Below are 22,403 nucleotides of genomic sequence, written 5' to 3' on the forward strand. Positions count from 1 at the left end.
TCTCAGGCTCGATGGTGCCTCCTAGATGGCCTCCCTTTGGAAGCCTGGTCACAACCGATTTATGCCATCTGTGTAAGAGCTTTCTGAAGCCACACACCAAGGTTCCTCATGAAAGGGAACCTTGTCCCAACTGCCCTGGCTGCACTTGGCAATGTGCTCAAAGAGAATAGGATGTATTTCACACGTGGGACTTGCTATCCTAGAGTATACCAACGAACACTTTTAAGTGCTCTTATTATTAAGCTAATACAAAACATACTCTGTTTGCTCACATTCAAAGTTTGTTTTTCTTCTTTCCTGCCTCCCCTGGTCATGACAAACTCCAAACCTCTAGAACACACAATGTCTCCTACTCCATCTATCTTCCACTTTGCCTCAAGGTTAACATCTACATCATTAGTTAGCTAAAGGTGGATTTGGAAAACCTAGACACATACCACAGACACCAGATAATTCCCAGGTTGCACAAACCAAAATTTCCTTTCTCGCAAACATCAGTGCTAGGAACACGTGATCGACTGCTAGATTTATGTTTATTAGTGCGAAAAATCATTTTTTTTTGACCAGGTGTGCAGTTGAATGGGGAAAGTGGGCCCCAGTTTGTGGACGTTGCTATTGTTGGATGCTGGCTCTTTCCTTGTCATTTAATGATACGATCCAGCACCTTCAACGTGGAGATCCAGCCAAAATTATTTTAATCCCAGAAGTTTAATCATCATTCTCCACTGCTTTGCACTATGAAAAGGCATGCCAACAGGTATCCCATTGATAAAATTTTAGAGTATGGCCTGACCAAGTCCAGAAATGCCTGAGGTTTACCCATCATTAAAGGTCTTATTGTAAATACAGCATGGGGAGAGTGATGTGAAATGGGGAAGGCAGAGTGGAAATGTCCCATAAAAAATGGTTCAAAACCCACTTATTTCCTATTAGCTTATTGGTTTTTGCTTGGGTTTGTCTATAAAGTTGAGTCAATGTATGCATGTAAGCCAGCCTTGCAGATAAATTCCTTTTTTCCAGGCATATATATGTAACATTACCAATTTTCTCCTTGCTATTTATATGGCAACAATAAACAAGTAACAACAAATAATCAAGCAACTGAACCTAAGAACTACCCCCTACCCCTGTACCTAAAACAAACCCTTTCCCTTTTGTCCAAAAAGTTCAAAATTTAAAAAAAAAAATTGTGGGAAACAACTCACCACTCTCCTTTAGTTTCAGGCCTTGGGCCTATTAACTATCTGCAAGGCTGTTGTAATGATGTTAATCTATTTTAATGGAATTGAAATGTGATATCCTGTGGTTTACGATGCACATTGTTTATGACTGCAGTGCTTGATTTTGGGTTTCTTTCACAGATAAACTTCTGCACTGGAGGGGCCTGTCCTCCCCTCGTTCTGCACATGGAGCTCTAATCCCCACGCCTGGGATGAGTGCAGAATATGCCCCGCAGGGTATTTGTAAGTTAAGCATTATTTTTTCTACAAATGTCCATGTGTTTAGAGATGAGAGTTTCTAGAAATTACCCTTACTTTTTAAGTACCGAAGGGAGTTGCTTCCAAAACAGATTGGCACCTGCATATGTATTATTCCATTACTCACTTGGCACCCACACCCCCTCTCCACTCAGCCCTGAAAGTCTTTTCTCTCCCTCCTCTCTTTCATTCTTTCCTCACTGAAGGCAGGGAGCTGACAGCCACTCATCCCTGAGAGTCTTTTCCCTAGGGTTTTGCCCGGATGGTGGCTGGATACCTCTGTGAGTTCAGAGTTCATTTTATTGCTGGACATTCATTCCAGGAGGACTTTGAATTTATTCCATGGTGTACCCTTTAGCTGAGGCCAGAATCACAAGGCATCAGTTTAGAGTTACTTCTGACTTATTCTAATGCCTGCTATTTATGCATTTATATGTGTATTTGAACATGGTAGATTTATATATATACATGGTATTTTATATATGTGCACATAATATGCATATAAATATACACACATACACATAATTCTGCTTATTTTTCTTCTAGTTTTAGAAGAAATGCACAGCATTGTAGTTAAAAATGTAGATTCTACTACCACCATCACTGCTACCACCATTGCCCAATTTACTTGTTTAAGTTAACTTTTATAGTGGGGACCTTTGGTGAAATTTAATGTTTATTTATGAAAATGTTTTTTGAATGTTACTTTAGAAAGTAATACAGTTTGCATGTCTTATGTAGAAACATGATGTGAATTATGCATGGCTAGAATGTTGGGGGGAGGGGTTTGTTTCATATCCCCCCACCCCCCAAAAAAAAGCAGATTCAAGGAAATAAAGAAGTGTGACATCTAATTTTTATTTTGCAAGTAAATGAAAAAAAAAAAAAAACCTGTTAGAGGAAGGAAAAAAGAAAGGATCATAGAAAGGGAGTAACAAAGAGTAAGGTACATGAGTGAAGGCTAGAAAGGGGACTGTTTTTCATACCGGAGGGAAATTAGACTTACCCATCTTGTGAATGGTGTCTGCAGGGCAGGGCATGCACCCTGAGACCAAATTCAAAGCCAGTTGTTTATTTTTGTTAACTCCTAGGTAATCCCAGGCAACAAAGAGTTATTGTAGGAATTTCATAAGCCCTTGGGTCCTGAGGGTTGGGTGGTGCAGGGGTTAACAGCACCTCATCTGCCCTCCCCCTAAACTGGGCCTAAGCCTGGGTTAGGTCACACACTGCAGAGTTTAAGGGGTTGGACTCATGGTTTCGAGTCCCTACATGTTGACTGGGTGGGAAGAGCTCTACTTTTCCTGGGGATGCTTGGGGCCTGCACTTGGCTGTGGGAACAGAGCCACCCTCAGAGGGAAAGGAGATGAGGGAGTGGGGAAGTGGAGAGGAGGGTGGAGTCGAGAGGCCAAGGGCTGCTGGCTAGGGAAACAGTTTATTATTCTGTCTTCAGCTTAGCCTTCTGAGGGCTGGGGGTGTGATCTGATGGGTGGGCAAGTGGGAGCATGATATAGAACCCCTATCCTCTCCCTGCTACCCACAAAGGGTGGGTCCATAGTTTGCTGGTGCCCAGGATGGTAAGGACCAGTTTAGAAGTGACCAGAACAAGGTATGTAGAAATGGATGGTGGAATTCCAGAAGGTACTAGGGCAGAGCTGATGCCCACCCTACTCCATTGCTTTGAGCAGCTGTCCTTGGCTTTTAGAGCCCACAGCTTTGTGGCCTCCCTGGTTGTGAAAGTGGAAGAGTGACCTAAAATTTCCCTCTCCTGCCTGTTTAATCAGAGCTGGGGTAGGCCTGCATTGGGACCTTCCTCTGAAAGTGTACTGGGCATGTAATGTAGTCAGTCATTACCCTCGGTAATTAATCACACCCGGTAGTAATGAAAACTCACATGCATGTTGGACCTGATAGTTTACAGAGGGCTTTTAGATGCTTCTGTCATTTGAACCTCACAACAATTCTTTAAAGGCATTGTTTGTATGCTCATTTTATAGATAGGAGTTCTAAGGCTCAAAGAAATTAAATGAGGGCCCCAGAGTCGCAAGCTAGTAAATAACAGAACCAGAGGTCCCACTTCAGACCCCCTTGTTCTTCCAAATTTTGAGGCTTAAGTCACATGACTTTTTTTGTATTGGTGACACACTAGAAATGGGGGTCATTCCTTCCCATAAAACAAAATAAAAGCCAGGAGGTAGGCTAACAGCTGCCTTTAACCCTTTCAGTGCCTTGAGTTTTTACGCTTGGGGGCCAGGTCTCACTTTATTGCTTCAAATCAAAACAATCCCAGTGAATACCCAATGAGGCTCTCAAATCGAGAAGTTGATTTTCATCAGAGTAAATGAAGAATATTATTATATTTTACACATCAATAAATCAATATAGTCCTAATTTTGCCACGCAGGAAATCAATTCTGGTCTTTCTAAACCATCAAAGATGTTATGAACAAAGTAATTTCACAAATTATGGCAAGTAACACATTTATTGATGACTGCAGTTTAGGAATTTAGAATCTGTGAGCACTGTAATATAATATGGTGCACCGGCACGAGCTGAGTGAAATACAGATTATATGGTGAAATTGTAATGCATCATTTGCTATTAGTGGACTGGTAATAATTACCAGTTTCAAAGCAGCTCTTTCCGTGTAATCTTTAGTCTCAATCGTAACAGCCCTTCTCATTGACATTATGATTACACTAGCTGCCCTCATGATCTAGAATATCTAGTTGATGGGAATACTAAAATGCGATAGTGAAAACTCTATGTTGTATCCTCATTATAAGATAAAATGCCTTTTTCTCTGACCTGATGTATGAGAGGGGGAGGGATAGCATCATAGTGTTAACATACTGTAACATAATCACATAACTGGCTCTGAAAAAAAATTTTAAGAAGCTCAGGACAGCAAAATAAAATGGACTTTTCTTGTTGAAGCCTCTTGGAAAGGATACAAATGAGCTTCTTGACGTAGTGCCGTATGCCACAGATTTCGGCATTTATCAGCAGCAGCAGCATCATGGCACACACGAAGCTGCATCACTAATTATGGGTCCAGTCCTGGGTTTCAGGAGAGGATTATAAGGGTAAAATATGATTTTAAGGCATTTGGAGTGATGAAAGTGTGAAGGACTGACTTCAGCTGACAAATTTCCTTTTTACGTCCCCAATTCCGATTGTCAGGCTAAATGTATGATGATAACCCAGAATCCTAGGGCAACAAAGGAGAAGGCCACAGAGGGTCATGGTACTTGGAACCAGATAGTTTTTTCCTTGTCTATTTGGGACCCAAGTCATTGTTCAACAGCAACAACAAAATTATGAAAATACTCTCAATGAAGCTTTTTATTTCCCTTTGAGGAGAAGAGGCGAACCAAAATAGGCAGATAATGTGATACTAATGTCAGCGTTTTCTTTCAAAATCTTTCTGCTTTTTTTCGCCCTTCCACATTAGACAAATGTTTGAAACCTAATTTTGGTATCTTACCATCTAATCTTGTTAAAGAGATTTACCCAGGAGTGGGATATATTGAGTGAGATTATAAATGCATTGTAAAGTAAATTACAAGGTCAGGGCAGGAGTCCATTATTTAGACAAGTGCTTGAGCGAGGCTGGCTTGTTTTGGAATATGAGTGTTTGGGGCTCCTGAGAAGACCCTGCCAGCTTTTCTTTCTGACTTGCTAAATGGAGGAATCATATAATTGATGAATTCCTCATTCCTACTCTTTAGCTCCCTGGTGAATTCTGTCCTTTTAAAAAAGTTACTGACAAATGCTAGCTGTGGGCTGAAGGAACTCTGCAAGCCCCTCTTTTGAAAGAGGGAGAAAGTTTATTTCTCAGTTATATTTTAAGTCCTGTCTTTTTTCAGAATCCCTGGGACATTATCTATTCTTCTCATCCTTATCCTTAGGCCACCATCACTTGTGCCCTTTTTAAGGCTGCAGTTGACTGGTAAACTGTTGGTTAGTTACTCCATATATATATACATATATATATGCATATGTATATATATATATAAAACACATACATGTACATTTTAATTTAGCTATCTCCCAAAATGAATGATTTCGTGAAGTCAAGCTGGCCCCCTCTTTGCCAAAGTGGCATTTACCACTCTCGGGTTCTTTTCAGCAAGAGAGAAATAATGTGACTTAAGCAGGGCCCCTCTCCAGACGGCTTGGCTACTGGCCAAAGAGTTGACTAGCTGAACTGTATCTTTCTGTTTCTTTCTCAACTGGAGCCGAGTCTCAGCCGAGGGCGCAGGATGTTGTATAATTTGGTTCACGTTGTTAGCCTCTCAAAATAATGAGGAGGAGGCTAGTGTAGCATTGCTCAGCCTGCTGCCTGTCATGGTGTTGGCGGCCTTAACTGTTCCTTCAACCAGGATGCTGTGTCTGCTGAAGTTGGCACCAGCCACTCCTACTAACTTCTTCAGACTTGGATTTGCTGCACTGGGGGACAACTCCTAAGCATCTCATGCAGCCTTTCAGTTAAATCTGAATTAAATTTTTCTTTTGAGATTTTCACAACATTTCTTGAGATTAAAAATGGGTGTTCCCTGTGGGGGGTTATGGATAGAGTCCAGATTAGAACTCACTGACTGGCACATAAGGCTGGGATAGGAGAATGTTGCTAGTCTTTGTTCCACCAGAAAGAATTTTTTGAGTCCCTTCTTATTTTTACAATGTCAACAATTAGTATGTTTCAGGTTAAGCCTCAGTGGGGCTACAGAGAACTATAGTGAGTTTCCCTTCTCCTCTTTTTGACATTTGGATGGAATGATTGCCTACTTAGAAAAGTCACCTGTCACTCAGAGAGGAATAGACTAGGATGATAGGATTTGGGAAGCAAAACAGCTTCCTTCAGGTCACCTTGTCCAAGTCCCTTTTAACAGATGAGGAAACAGGCACACAGATGAAATGGCTTGCTCTCAACCAAGCCCATAAGGTTGGAAGGTTCAGAAGACATTTGCCCAGGTCCCTAGAATATAGGGACCCTCATTCTCAAGCTTGAATTGGTCAGAATTTTCCTTCTTTGGGGTGTGGATATAGAATTCTTAGAACAGAGTCTAATGGCAGAAAGACTGACTTGATGTATATTTATTGGGCACCAACCACCAGGTGGGCCAGGCACCATGTAAGCACAGGGGTAGGTCTGTGAGGGCCTAGGCATTGGGGTAGTGGGGCCAGCAGGGAAAACTGAGGGTGGAACATAAGTAAGCAATTGCTGATGCCTGCCTCGGTGATTAAACATTGATGTTGCTGTTGTATTATTTTGCAGGTAAAGATGAGCCCAGCAGCTACACATGTACAACTTGCAAACAGCCATTCACCAGTGCATGGTTTCTCTTGCAACACGCACAGAACACTCATGGATTAAGAATCTACTTAGAAAGCGAACACGGAAGTCCCCTGACCCCGCGGGTTGGTATCCCTTCAGGACTAGGTGCAGAATGTCCTTCCCAGCCACCTCTCCATGGGATTCATATTGCAGACAATAACCCCTTTAACCTGCTAAGAATACCAGGATCAGTATCCAGAGAGGCTTCCGGCCTGGCAGAAGGGCGCTTTCCACCCACTCCCCCCCTGTTTAGTCCACCACCGAGACATCACTTGGACCCCCACCGCATAGAGCGCCTGGGGGCGGAAGAGATGGCCCTGGCCACCCATCACCCGAGTGCCTTTGACAGGGTGCTGCGGTTGAATCCAATGGCTATGGAGCCTCCCGCCATGGATTTCTCTAGGAGACTTAGAGAGCTGGCAGGGAACACGTCTAGCCCACCGCTGTCCCCAGGCCGGCCCAGCCCTATGCAAAGGTTACTGCAACCATTCCAGCCAGGTAGCAAGCCGCCCTTCCTGGCGACGCCCCCCCTCCCTCCTCTGCAATCCGCCCCTCCTCCCTCCCAGCCCCCGGTCAAGTCCAAGTCATGCGAGTTCTGCGGCAAGACGTTCAAATTTCAGAGCAACCTGGTGGTGCACCGGCGCAGCCACACGGGTGAGAAGCCCTACAAATGCAACCTGTGCGACCACGCCTGCACACAGGCCAGTAAGCTGAAGCGCCACATGAAGACGCACATGCACAAGTCGTCTCCAATGACCGTCAAGTCCGACGATGGCCTCTCTACCGCCAGCTCCCCGGAACCCGGCACCAGTGACCTGGTGGGCAGCGCCAGCAGCGCGCTCAAGTCCGTGGTGGCCAAGTTCAAGAGTGAGAATGACCCCAACCTGATCCCAGAGAACGGGGACGAGGAGGAAGAGGAGGACGACGAGGAAGAAGAAGAAGAGGAGGAAGAGGAGGAGGAGGAGCTGACGGAGAGCGAGAGGGTGGACTACGGCTTCGGGCTGAGCCTGGAGGCGGCGCGCCACCACGAGAACAGCTCGCGGGGCGCGGTGGTGGGCGTGGGCGACGAGGGCCGCGCCCTGCCCGACGTCATGCAGGGCATGGTGCTCAGCTCCATGCAGCACTTCAGCGAGGCCTTCCACCAGGTCCTGGGCGAGAAGCATAAGCGCGGCCACCTGGCCGAGGCTGAGGGCCACAGGGACACTTGCGACGAAGACTCGGTGGCCGGCGAGTCGGACCGCATAGACGATGGCACTGTTAACGGCCGCGGCTGCTCCCCGGGCGAGTCGGCCTCGGGGGGCCTGTCCAAAAAGCTGCTGCTGGGCAGCCCCAGCTCGCTGAGCCCCTTCTCCAAGCGCATCAAGCTCGAGAAGGAGTTCGACCTGCCCCCGGCCGCGATGCCCAACACGGAGAACGTGTACTCGCAGTGGCTCGCCGGCTACGCGGCCTCCAGGCAGCTCAAAGATCCCTTCCTTAGCTTCGGAGACTCCAGACAATCGCCTTTTGCCTCCTCATCTGAGCACTCCTCGGAGAACGGGAGCTTGCGCTTCTCCACGCCGCCCGGGGAGCTGGACGGAGGGATCTCGGGGCGCAGCGGCACGGGAAGTGGAGGGAGCACGCCCCATATTAGTGGTCCGGGCCCGGGCAGGCCCAGCTCAAAAGAGGGCAGACGCAGCGACACTTGTGAGTACTGTGGGAAAGTCTTCAAGAACTGTAGCAATCTCACTGTCCACAGGAGAAGCCACACGGGCGAAAGGCCTTATAAATGCGAGCTGTGCAACTATGCCTGTGCCCAGAGTAGCAAGCTCACCAGGCACATGAAAACGCATGGCCAGGTGGGGAAGGACGTTTACAAATGTGAAATTTGTAAGATGCCTTTTAGCGTGTACAGTACCCTGGAGAAACACATGAAAAAATGGCACAGTGATCGAGTGTTGAATAATGATATAAAAACTGAATAGAGGTATATTAATACCCCTCCCTCACTCCCACCCGACACCTCCTCTTTTCACCATCCCCCCTTCCCCATAGCCCTCCAGCCCCACTCCCTGTAGGATTTTTTTCTAGTCCCATGTGATTTAAACAAACAAACAAACAAACAGAAGTAACGGAAGCTAAGAATATGAGAGTGCTTGTCACCAGCACACCTGTTTTTATTTCTTTTCCTTTTTCTTTTTTCTTTTTCTTCTTCTTCTTTTTTTTTTTTTTTTTTTTCCTTTATGTTCTCACCGTTTGAATGCATGATCTGTATGGGGCAATACTATTGCATTTTACGCAAACTTTGAGCCTTTCTCTTGTGCAATAATTTACATGTTGTGTATGTTTTTTTTTTTTAAACTTAGACAGCATGTATGGTATGTTATGGCTATTTTAAATTGTCCCTAATTCGTTGCTGAGCAAACATGTTGCTGTTTCCAGTTCCGTTCTGAGAAAAAGAGAGAGAGAGAGAAAAAGACCATGCTGCATACATTCTGTAATACATATCATGTACAGTTTTATTTTATAACGTGAGAAGGAAAAACAGTTTTGGATTAACCCTCTATAGACAGAATAGATGGCACTGAAAAAAAAAAAAAAACAAACTATCAGCTTAATGTCTGTCTCTAAAGGGTTAAATGTATCAATTGGAGAGGAAAGAAAAAGAAAGGCCTTGAATTGACAAATTAACAGAAAAACAGAACAAGTTTATTCTATCATTTGGTTTTAAAATATGAGTGCCTTGGATCTATTAAAACCACATCGATGGTTCTTTTTACTTGTTATAAACTTGTAGCTTAATTCAGCATTGGGTGAGGTAATAAACCCTAGGACCTAGTGTATAATTCTATATTGTATTTCTCACAACAATGGCTACCTAAAAATATACCCATTATGTCCTAGTTAATCATCATTTTCCCTTTAGTTTAACTTTGTGAACAAAAACTGATTATACCAGTATAAAAGCTACTTTGCTCCTGGTGAGAGCTTAAAAGAAATGGGCTGCTTTGCCCAAAGTTTTATTTTTTTTAAACAATGATTAAATTGAATGTGTAATGTGCAAAAGCCCTGGAACATGATTAAATACATTTGTAAGGAGTTCATTTTGCAAAGATACTTGTTTTAAATAATATCTTTTAAAAATTCTGGCACCAAAAGAAATAGATCCAGATCCACTTGGTTGTCAAATGGACAATCGAATGATAAACTTAAAACCTAGTATACTATATTAAAAAAGAAGAGGCTGACAATGAGGTTTGACAGAGGGGAGCAGAGGAAAAAACGAAGTGATTTATTAGCACAACGTGGTACTATTTGCCATTTTAAACTAGAACAGGTATATAAGCTAATATTGATACAATGATGATTAACTATGAATTAAGACTTGCGTTTAAATGTGACATTCTTAAAAAAAGAAGAGAAAGAATTTTAAGAGTAGCAGTATATATGTCTGTGCTCCCTAAAATTTGTACTTCATTTCTTTTCCATACACTGTGTGCTATTTGTGTTAACATGGAAGAGGATTCATTGTTTTTATTTTATTTTTTTAATTTTTTCTTTTTTATTAAGCTAGCATCTGCCCCAGTTGGTGTTCAAATAGCACTTGACTCTGCCTGTAATACCTGTATCTTTTTTCTAATCAGAGATACAGAGGTTGAGTATAAAATAAACCTGCTCAGATAGGACAATTAAGTGCACTGTACAATTTTCCCAGTTTACAGGTCTATACTTAAGGGAAAAGTTGCAAGAATGCTGAAAAAAAAATTGAACACAATCTCATTGATGAGCATTTAAAAAAAAAAAAAAAACTAAAAAACTTTGCCAGCCATTTACTTGACTAATGAGCTTACTTACTTGGACGCAACATTGCGAGCGCTGTGAATGGAAACAGAATACACTTAACATAGAAATGAATGATTGCTTTCGCTTCTACAGTGCAAGGATTTTTTTGTACAAAACTTTTTTAAATATAAATGTTAAGAAAAAATTTTTTAAAAAACACTTCATTATGTTTAGGGGGGAACTGCATTTTAGGGTTCCATTGTCTTGGTGGTGTTACAAGACTTGTTATCCATTTAAAAATGGTAGTGGAAATTCTATGCCTTGGATTACACACCGCTCTTCAGGTTGTAAAAAAACATACATTGGGGAAAGGTTTAAGATTATATAGTACTTAAATATAGGAAAATGCACACTCATGTTGATTCCTATGCTAAAACACATTTATGGTCTTTTTTCTGTATTTCTAGAATGGTATTTGAATTAAATGTTCATCTAGTGTTAGGCACTATAGTATTTATATTGAAGCTTGTATTTTTAACTGTTGCTTGTTCTCTTAAAAGGTATCAATGTACCTTTTTTGGTAGTGGAAAAAAAAAAAAGACAGGCTGCCACAGTATATTTTTTTAATTTGGCAGGATAATATAGTGCAAATTATTTGTATGCTTAAAAAAAAAAAAAAAAAAAAGAGAAACAAAAAGTGTGACATTGTACAGATGAGAAGCCATATAATGGCGGTTTGGGGGAGCCTGCTAGAATGTCACACAGATGGCTGTCATAGGGGTTGTACATATCCTTTTTGTTCCTTTTTCCTGCTGCCATACTGTATGCAGTACTGCAAGCTAATAACGTTGGTTTGTTATGTAGTGTGCTTTTTGTCCCTTTCCTTCTATCACCCTACATTCCAGCATCTTACCTTCATATGCAGTAAAAGAAAGAACAAAAAAAAGGAAAAAAAAAAAAAAAACCAATGTTTTGCAGTTTTTTTCATTGCCAAAAACTAAATGGTGCTTTATATTTAGATTGGAAAGAATTTCATATGCAAAGCATATTAAAGAGAAAGCCCGCTTTAGTCAATACTTTTTTGTAAATGGCAATGCAGAATATTTTGTTATTGGCCTTTTCTATTCCTGTAATGAAAGCTGTTTGTCGTAACTTGAAATTTTATCTTTTACTATGGGAGTCACTATTTATTATTGCTTATGTGCCCTGTTCAAAACAGAGGCACTTAATTTGATCTTTTATTTTTCTTTGTTTTTATTTTTTTTATTTGGATGACCAAAGGTCATTACAACCTGGCTTTTTATTGTATTTGTTTCTGGTCTTTGTTAAGTTCTATTGGAAAAACCACTGTCTGTGTTTTTTTGGCAGTTGTCTGCATTAACCTGTTCATACACCCATTTTGTCCCTTTATTGAAAAAAATAAAAAAAAATTAAAGTACACAATGTAAGCTTCTTGTGTCCTCATTTGACACACTCTGTAAATTACTTTCAAGAAAATAACAGGTTTTAAGAGAAGGCCAGTCAGTCTTTTTCAGGATTATTTCTATGGGCATTTTGATGCGTGTCTTATACCCTAAAGGAACTTACTTACTATATTAAAATAGACATCTCAAACCATGGACATAGTTACTAGGCTTTACAATTCTAGAATAATTTTCAGGAAACTGAAGGTGTTTTCAGTCCGATGTTAAAAACTTTTGTTCCATCTCTTAGCAGAAATCCATTCAGCTATTAAGTGAAAAACTTGCTGGTAATAGCATCTTCAACTTTTATTTCCTTTGGATTTTTTGCTGTTCTTGTTGTCTGAAAGTTCTTTTCTATTCTCCCATCATTGTCCTATCTTAGAATGTAATGTAAAAAAGGTTTTTAAAAAGAAATCAGTTCTTTAGTTTCTACCTAACAGTCGTTTCTCATAACAAGAATGACCCCAGCCCTCAGACCTAAAAATCCAGAGACCAAGTCGTCAAGTAACCAAACAAGCAAACAAATCGAAAAGGAGAGAGGAGAAAGAAAAGAGCAGAAAGCAGCAACCAGGGGTAGCCAGACAGAGCCAACACTCTGGAATCAGACCCTGCTTTCCCAAGATGAGGGTAGCTTGCCTTGTGATTCTGAGACCCCACAGACCTTATGTGCAACAGATCATTTCCATGTTTTCCTAGAGTCTACCTGGCTGACAGCAAGTGAGAGTGGGGATACCCTTCAGTTATCTTTTGACCAACAGATTTATGCTATGCCTTTGAAAAACAAGTTAGGCCTATTTTTTAAAATCCCTCCTTACAAATCTGTGTTGTCGGTTTTACAAATACTGCATGTCGCAGCATCAATTTGCTTTATTACAACACATGCCTCTGTGATACTGTGTTCCTGTTCCCAGTGTAGATGAATGGATCCGACATTGTTCTTATTTTTGTAAAAACCAAAACAAAAGCTGTTCTGTCGTCTTCTTGTGGTAGCATTTTTGTTGCTCAGTTCTTTTGCCCTAGTGCCAGTTAAGGTGGTCTTTTCATGTAATGCCTTTCATCTGAGGCAAGAAGAGTTTTATCTTTTTAAAGTATAGAGAAACTAGGTTGTTTTTTTTTTTTTTTTTTTTTTTTTTTTTTTTTTTTTAAAGCCAGTTTGGGTGAGAATCGGAAGAGTCCACTAAGAGGATTTTGGAGAACATTGCACAGGAGCTAAGATAGGATGGGGACAGAGTACCTTGGAGAACTTGGTGTTTGTCGGTGAGCTGAGAAAAGATACGTGTGTTTTAGTTTAGGTTACTCCAAAATGGAATCCAAAATGCTGTTTGAGACAGATAGAAATATTCCCCAGTGCCACACTGGTTTTAGACATGCTGACTTCTGCTCCACCATATTAAATGGCCATAAAACTTCCGTGTGTCCCTATTGCTCTTTTATTAGGAGCTCTGGAGTGCAGCTGTGTAGGTTTTATATATAATATTCATTTTAATTTCTCAGTATATGATGCTCTTAGTGTAATTAGGTTTTGCATCTGACAGACAGAATTAATGGTGGATACGGTATACTTGTATGTTCAGATTTCTTAAATCAAATGGGGAATGGGGGAGGGGTACAAACATCTGGTGATAAATCACAGATTCTGTTTGATTTACATGGTCCCAAAGTTAAATAAATTTATTGGGAGACAGGTTCTTCAGGTTACTTCTTTTTCCTGAAGTACTGGAGCCTTCTGATAAAATATTATTTCTGAAGCTGACTGAACAATAGGAGCATGAAAACTTAAGTCAAAAAATAAAACTTGTGACATTTTGCATCTGGAGCCCTAAAATTTAAAATCATAGTATAAAATAATATTAAAAAAGTGTCCCACAGTAAGATGAATTCCTGATATAATTTTAAGTGAAGAAATACTAAGAATATTAATATCTCCCCCAATTCTCAATTAAGTTTTTGTAACTATTGATGTGCTTGCTGATGGAATGTTCCCTACGTACTCAAAACCTGATGCTTAAGATGTTCCTTTTTATCTTCGTTTTGAGAGCAACTGAAACAGGAATACAGCAAATACTCTTTCTCACAGATTTAAACCCCCAAATTCTTTCAGGGCACATATTTCCTCCTTTTGGCGCCTTTTTGCTATCCTCTCATTATTCAGGACCTGCAAAAGGACTGAAACCAACATATCTTAAAGGTTGCTAAGAGGTGGGGTGAATGTGGGTTTCCATGTGTACCAGACATGGCAGAAGTGCGAAGTGGTCGAGTTTTTCTCAGAGCATTCTGTGGATAGAACTGTTTATTTAAATACCACTTTTGTGTATGCAATAAGTCCATATTGTATATAACCATAGTACTCAAAGTGAGAATTCGAAAGGAAGTGGCAGAGAGAGGGATTGGATTAGATGTGATTTCAACTGGAGAAATAAAAAGAGGTGGTTTATTCACAGATGCCAAAAGTTTGCAGGAAGGTACAAAGATTATTTGGGGCCATTCTAAAAAGGGGTTGAGAAGCCTCAGGACTGATCTAGCACTTTACTAAGAGAGGGAGTAAGGGAGGAAATACAGTGTTTTCTGCTTTTAATCCGCATCCTCCCACCCCCAAACATGATTGTTGGTGACTCTAGGAACTGTGCATTCATTCTCTACTGTGAATCTGTCACTCCTTTGTCTCTGGGCTTGGGGTGTTCAAGAATGCATCCATCTCATTTTTTTTTTTTTTTTTTTTCAGACAACTTCCCGTAAAAAGATTGTGGGAATTTTGCTGATATGAGGATGGGGTGGGTGGTGTTCTTTCAACCTTGTTGGAAAATTGTTTTTGAAAAGACAGCTAACTTTTAAAAGGCATGAGCCACTGAGCATATTTTCCTTAGTGCCTCCTGCAGGCCGTCACATTTTCCAATGGAGAATAAACGAACCCATTTTTAGAGAAATGGACACTGCATAGACAGAGTTGGGGTCGAGTACGTTTGCTCCAGGGCTGCTGGAGCTCACGCTGCAGACCTGGGTGGTTGGATCTGCGCTTCTGCTTACTGGCACCTTGGTGCCCCATTAGCCCGCTGTTCCATTTACTCCAGCTCATGGCCAGGGAATCGGCCTGCAGAGGGACAAGCCTGTTTCTCTCTCTCTCTCTATTTCCCAGTGTCATCAGTGATCATGGAATATGATTAATTCCTCCCTTCCTAATGGGAAAAGAGAGCAATACAGTTCACGTGGGTCACTGTACTTAAGTACCTAAACTTGGCTGAACACAAACTCAACGGTTTACCCAAATACTGTTTTTCCTTTCTGTAACATGGCAAAAACTGTGTCAAGGAAGCACAAGTATGTATCTCTCAAGTCTTTCATATAGGCAGCAGAAAAGGCCAATGAAGCAATTTCCCTAAAGTTTCTTCTAAAACCGACGCCCCCAGATCCCTAGGGGGCTGTGCTTTTAAATAACCATGAATGTGGTACATGCCCATGCTATACTTTGTCTGTTAGGGCTTTAAATACTGGTGGCAGGTCAGACAAAGGGGTTTGACTGGGATGTCAGCTAAGGGGGCCTCAACAACAGTGACTAGTGCTGGACTGGGAATTCCCCAGAGCCCACCTGGACACAGCAGGCCCCTCAGCTCAGGTCTCCACTGCTCAGGGGGGGAAGCCTGAGAGCAGCTGAGCCCCAGACCCCAGGCCTCCTGCGGCGCTGAGTCAGGGGAGAGGAGGCCCCAGGCCCCTGCTTCGGGTCGCCATGGCAACGAGGCCTGGAATGCCACAGAGGTAGCCCTCCTCCTCGGCACATCTGGACTCCCAGTTCTGCTGCTTCAAGTCAATATCCACAGCAAGGGAGGAACCCGGAGGAAATAACCACTCCCTTCTTCACCATTGCCTTCCCCCCTGAGAAACAAGGAAAAAAATAAATAAATTAAAAAAAAAAAAAAGGAAAAAAGAAAAGAAAAACTGCATGTTTGAAAGAAACTACAGGCAGTTTGGGGTGCGATTTGAGAGCAACTCTTTTGGGTTCTGGTTTTCTCTTCAGAGATTTGTTCGCCTCTTGTAAATCGTTGGCTGCTTTGACGTTGAACTTGATGACATTTCATGTTTTCGTTGTGCTGCTTTTACATCAATTTTGATTTTTTGTTTCTTTATAATTTTATTATTATTTTAAGAAAATGTCCCCCTTGCCCCCTCCCTCCCCTGCTCTCCTCAACCAAAGGACTGTTTCCTACTAAGTTTTCTCAGTCATAAGAGCAAGTGTTTCCTTCCAGGCGTGTCCCGAGTTTAGTAGGACTGTCATACGACTGGGTAGGGGGGGTCTGGGTCCTTTGGGGGATGAGGGGAGGGAGGCGTGGGAAAGCCACTCAGAGGTCAGATAACTGGGGAGGGGAGATGGCGTTGGAAACCACGCTTAAGATGCCGGTGGCTCGACCTGTGGTTGATTTAAGTCATAATTTGAAACAGCTAGTGAGAGAACAGAAAATCACTGGGCCAAGTCACACCTGTACTTTTTTTTCCCCCTCCTCTGTCTCCAACCTCTTTCTAGGTTCTTCACACACCCCCATTCGGCGTAGTACCCAGAGAGCTCAAGATGTGTGGCAGTTTTCGGATGGAAGCTCGAGAGCCCTTAAGTTCTGAGAAAATTTGAAGCCCCCAGGGCCGGGGTGGACGTGTGCCGCCCAGCCGACGTCAGCGTGGTCTGTCATCCTGCTAGTTTGTGATGTTTTCTGACAGTAGCCTCCAAGAAGCCGTTGTGCGAAGACAGAATCCTGCGGAGTCCTTCCAGCCTGGGCCTGCAGTGCCATTTTATTTATATTTTTTAATAAAAAGTAAAAGCAAAAAAACAGACCCACATCGGAACAGTGAATCAGTCCCATACAGAGGGCTCTTGGACCATTGCTGTCCCGAGCGATGTCCAGCCCTTTTGAAACCAGCCAACCTAATTACCCGTATTGTGGAAATGAGCATGAGCCCCCCCCATCCCCTTGTTTCTATACATTCTCTGTTGTCTTTTAAAAAGTGTGCTTAACATTGACACAATAAATGTTGGAGCTTTAGGTGGTGTTTGCTTGTTCTTTAATTTTTAATGCTAAGAAGACTGCAGCTGCTTATGACTTTGTATTTCTGTACCTGTTTCCTGCAGTTGCACATTGGGTTGGTAGGAGGAACAGATTTGAAAAGTGGGCAGGAGGTATAGGAGGGGAATAGGTTACTGCTTATCAGATGGCATACATTTTCAAGGAGAATCAGAATGCAAAACTTGGGAATAAATCATAGCAATATCATAATTAATGTAGTAGTAGTGTTGCTGTTTATTAATGCTGAAGTATGGTTTTCCTAACTGTCTGACTTATAATTTGCATACCATTAAATAATGCATAATATGGCACGCTGAATCCTGTTTCTCAAATATATGCTTTTGGTGGCTACCATGCAGGATTTGAATTTGTCTTTTAATTTAGCTCAAGAAAGATAATGTCACTGGGTGAGTGATAAATCCTAAAGAGGTGATAAATGTCAGTAGTTTCTTATTAAATATTCTAATTTTAAGATCCCAAACCTTCAGCAAATACATTTTAATGTGGACAAACAAACAAACATAAAACTTCTTTAGCAGTTACATCAGGAAATTTAGGGCAGATTTTATATAGTGAAAAAAGGAAAGAGGTTTACATCAGAATAGACTACTGAAATCATAGTAATGACCCTTTCCTTAGAAGTTAGTGACAATAATCAGTGAGATCTACAAACAAGTGACAAAAATTCCTTCTGGCCCAATTAATTTGTCAAAACCTTTACTCAATATGGTGGGGTTGTCTGTTTGTTTGTTTTACTACCTCGAGATCCAGAAGGGAATTAGAAATAATAGAGCATATTAAAAATAATAGAACACATTATAAATAGTAGAACTCAGATACCTGCGTATTATAGGTTGGTTACACATCGACTTGAACCTAAGTGGGGAAAATCTTACCCACCCACCCCCTGGCTAGATTACCTCGCCTAGTGAAAAGATTGCAAAATAATTGGCATCTGGATTCTTTCCTGCTTACTCATCATAAATAATAGCATTCTACCTTATGCTTTCCACAGTGCTCTCAGGGGCATTATTTCATCTGATCCTCCTTAGGACAGATCTCACTGCTTCTACTGTATAGGTGAGGAGACTAAGTCTTACCAAGGTAAAGGGCTTTCTGGAGGCCTTATCAGTAAGAGGGAAAACAGAGAAGTCAGTTTTCTGATTTCTAGCCCAGAGCTGATGTCACTGAACTCTAAATGATAAAATGGAGTGTCTCTTTCTAGGATGCCTCTCTCTGTTAACATGTAAGCCACACATGTTCACAGACACACACGTGTGGTTTACAGAGACCAGGGATGCCCACTGGTAAAGGCACAGAAAGTGGTCTCTTGCTATCCAGAGCTGTGTGCACTGCAGAAGAGAGCTTGGAGCAACGGCCCCTCCTTGCCATCTCTTTTTCCCTGTGACTTTTGCCTGACAAATAAATAACCCCCAACTGCACAGGTCTCCTTGATGTATTTTTGAAAGTTCCTAGGTGAGGATGGGACTTCCAGACAAGAAGTTATTTCACAAAGAAACCCCCTGCTTCATGTTCTGCCTCTATATCATTGAGAATTAAGACCTAGAGCGATTACATGAAAGCATCCTCCCTAAATGTGCTCAGATCTTGCTGATACCTGGAAAGCGTGGTACCACTTCCAAAGATAGACCCAAAATGAAACAGAAAAATCATGGGGTTGAGATAACTTTGACCTTGGAAACTGCGCTTGGTGTTTGCTACACTTTCAGATCTGATCCTTGCTTCCATTCCCACCTCTTATTTCTTTTAAGAGTCAGTTTCTAAATCAACGGTTATTTCTAGAAGTGGTTTTTTTTTTTTTTTTTTTTTTTTTTTTGGAGGGGAGGGAATTTTATTTACCAAAGTGAATAAAAGACATCTTTTCTTCCTTCCTCTTTGAGGAAGAAATATCCTTCACTAAAAACAAAGACAAAACACTCCATGTCTTCCTTCATAATGTTTTTAGTTGAAAGAAAATAAAAAATTCATTTTTGGGATACATTATGAAATGGTGTTATGCTAGGGTTAGTTTGAAACCCATACAACTGATGAGTTGGGAAGTCATCTCTCTGTGCAATATGTCAAGGTCATGGTTATTTGAGAATGGTGGAATCAGGGGAAGGAACTGACAAATCTGACTGGGGTCCTCGCTGTGCCCTCTCTGGAGAGTGGAACTTCACATTGCAGAGAGATTAATTGGTTGCCCGGCATGCACTGAGCACAGATTAGAGGACACAGTGCCAGTTACTCAGATGGGGAGGACCAAATACAGCCATTTTTCTTACTCCCTTAATCCTGGTCTAAACACATCAATTTTGTGATCTGTCCAGATTGCCACACATTTACAATAAGGTCTGTAAGACTTTAGGGTCCGTGATGGCAGAGAGCAACTTGGAGCCCCTATAGCACTTAGCACCCAGCCTGTGGATTATTGGTTGTGCCTAAGAATTAATTGAATCAAAACCTAGTGATCATTTAAAGAAAAATCTTAGACAAGGAGAGCAAACTTAGGTTCTACTGAGGCCTAATTGAGTTTCTCAAACCTTGGCAGAATATTTGCTGGACTCTTTTGCTTCAAGTTTTCAAGAGCATTTGAATTAGAGCCAAGCCTTTCAAGCGGCCAGGAATATCTTTCACGTTTTGTGTGCATTGACTTTTTAATTTTATTTTGAGGACCAGATAGTGATGTTCATGTTGAAGAAGATTATTAATATTAATACAGCATTTTAAAACCTCAGGATTAATGTTTGTTCCTATTTTAAAAATCTTATTTTCCAAATCAGTATCCTAAAAGTTGCAGTAGAAAAGATTAGAATTGTAGTATTTTTGTAGGTTCTTGGTTCTCAGAGTGCACAACATAGCTTTGGTTCCTTATTGGGTACAGGCTGAAGGAAACATATTTGAGGAATTTCAAGTCTGGAGGAAGTTCAAAAACAACACATGTTGCAAGCACACCTTCTTTCTTCAAGAATTCATCCTGTCTGAGGGAAACTGGCTTTGCGTTTTTCTCCTCTGACTTCCTAGTAGGGATAACACTCTGTACTCCTCTGGAGTTACATCAAGCCAAAGAACTTCTTATTTTCAGCAAAATCCAGAAGTAGAGGTTATTTTCCTTCCTATAAATCAAAATAACTTTATTGCTAATTACATTACCTTTCTTCTTGCTGTATATTAAAAAAAAAATGCTCCCAGGGAATATGTAAGGATTATAGAACACTTTCATATAGGTGATAGAATCCATTTTCCTTGTGACTCTATAACAATAAGGTAGGAAAAGAATAAACTAGTTTGAAAGGAACCATAGCAATCTTCATTTCACAGATGAGGCAACAGAGGCACAAAGACAAAGGAAAAGGTCACTTGGTATGGCAAAACAGAGCTGAGCTTGCAACCACACGGTTCCTTAGTGGCCGAGCCAGAGTTGGGACCCAAATCTCCCAGCTCCTGTGGAAGGAATTCAAGTGGCAAATCTCTCCCTGGTGACCTACTAAATTCGAAACCAGAATGGCAGAAAAGTGTGCATCTCAGAAGGATTTAAGAATAAATCAAAAGCTTGTTTGGTGGTGCCTGGCCTAGTGAGCAATACTTAGCCTGTTCTGTACTTAAGGGTTTCTAAGTAGTATCCTTGTGACAGAGAACATTTAGGCTGCTATCTGGAAGGATTTTTTAATTCACCCCTCCACTGTAGAAATAAACTTACGGACCAAGAATTGCTGAGAGATGGCTTTTAAAGTTAAAAGGGCATAAAAAAGAGCTACTCATCAAACCAGATTCATCTCAAATGACTTAAATAGATCTCACAATCTGTTCCATTCTCTAGACAGGATTTAAGAGAAACACCCACCTAATTTAAATTTCGAGGCCACATCACATCCTGTTAGGGAATCCAAAGACCCAATAGCATGACCTGAATCTTGTTATGGGTATATTTCATTTTGAGTTCAAAGGTGATGAAATAGCAATGAACTAAAGGAAGGGCTGATGGAAATGGCCTATAACTCTGGGTTGTGAGGATTGTCATACTTATTTATGCCTCATGTGCTTTCTCTGTGCGATATGAAGTCTTTTTTCTCCCCCTTCCCCAGCCACCACCCCATCAGGGCTCCTCGTTCTGTTTGGAGATGTACATATTCTGCTTTGCCCTTTCTTCGATCTGCTGTGCTCAGCGCTTCTGCCATCATTTCTCTTCTTGCCTATCACCCTCTGATTCACATTTACTTCTTGGAGAGGACACAGGTGGACTTTGAATGTCTTAGGGCCCGGATGGGGCTGCAGGTGCATGTGGCAGATGTTTAGAGCCTGCACAGGCAAAGTTGACCCTGGAATGGTGCAAAGCAGCGGGCAGCCTTGCTGGGCAACAGCAAATCAAATGCCCCTGCTGAGGATGGTCGGAGAGGAAGTAATTTTCCCTTCTGGTGATGGTTCCCTGAATTTCCTTAGATGGTAATGCAAACAGGCAACTCCTGCTGCCATTCCAGTCCCTTCTGCCGGCTTGTCCTCTCCTTTAAGATATGGAGACAGTGAACCAGAGTTCTCTAGACTATCTTCCTTCCTCTGGGCTGTAGGATTTTCAGAGAGTGGCTCACACCCCTATTTCTCAGTGACTGATTTTGCCTGTTGCTCTGTTTACCACAAAAAGCAGGGAAACCAAAATTACCAATATCCCTTTTCAGACATTCACCTGAAGCTTGGAACTCAGTAACACAAGAGATTTTTCCTTTATGATGGACCCCTTTGTGTGGATTTGCCTGCAACCATTATACTGTATTTGTGGCACTCTTTTTATTTTTCAGCTTCTCTGAAAGTGCATTTTCCTCTGTCTCTGACACAAGCTGATGTGCCAGGGGTGGCCTCCTGCACTCTAATGATCCAGACTGGTGAGTGGTACTGGTCTCTGAGTCTGCAGCTCAGGGCTGCAAGCCTGGTGTCTTACTGCCATGCTGGCATGACTGGTATCCCCTCTTTCTCTACTTGACCCCTTTCAAGGCCTGCTCCTCCTTGCTGCCTGCTGCTTCTCAGAAGCACATGATAGTTACAATAGCAGGAACATTCAAAGTTTTGGATGCTGGGTGGGGTTGGGAGTGCTGCCTTCCAGTTTTGATGGTAGTGAGGAAGTGAAGTTGTGGTCTGTTCTAACACAGAGGACTTCCCTTTGCTTTTGGCTAGTAAACTTTTACTCTTTCTAAGTTTACGTCACAGAAAAAAGCAGTGACTGGTTTTCCTTTGGAAGCTAATGCTGTCATCGTGCTGGCATTTTTTTAAATGGCTGCGAGGGTAGCACAAGGTAGCCCTGGAAAACGGAACTCTCCCACAGGGCCT

At 41.8% G+C, this 22,403-nt stretch overlaps 1 protein-coding gene across 11 annotated transcripts in view; it reads left to right on the forward strand.

The window, feature by feature from the left end:
• BCL11A (BCL11 transcription factor A) overlaps positions 1-17,063 on the forward strand; it is a 96,743-nt gene extending 79,680 nt beyond the window's left edge. For 4 of the 11 annotated variants that reach the window (XM_079110456.1, XM_079110457.1, XM_079110453.1 and 1 more), the window contains 3 exons: positions 1,362-1,463; positions 6,758-8,780; positions 16,553-17,063. In XM_079110456.1, the coding sequence (XP_078966582.1) occupies positions 1,362-1,463; positions 6,758-8,778 (2,123 nt within the window). In that variant the 3' untranslated portion in view covers positions 8,779-8,780; positions 16,553-17,063. The remainder of the gene's footprint in view (positions 1-1,361; positions 1,464-6,757; positions 8,781-16,552) is intronic. The other 7 variants (XM_079110459.1, XM_079110462.1, XM_079110454.1 and 4 more) reach the window with 7 other exon arrangements.
• The last annotated feature ends 5,340 nt before the right edge of the window (positions 17,064-22,403 follow it).

The sequence above is a fragment of the Sciurus vulgaris genome (genome assembly GCF_902686455.1).
Source record: "Sciurus vulgaris genome assembly, chromosome: 14".
NCBI lineage: Eukaryota > Metazoa > Chordata > Mammalia > Rodentia > Sciuridae > Sciurus > Sciurus vulgaris.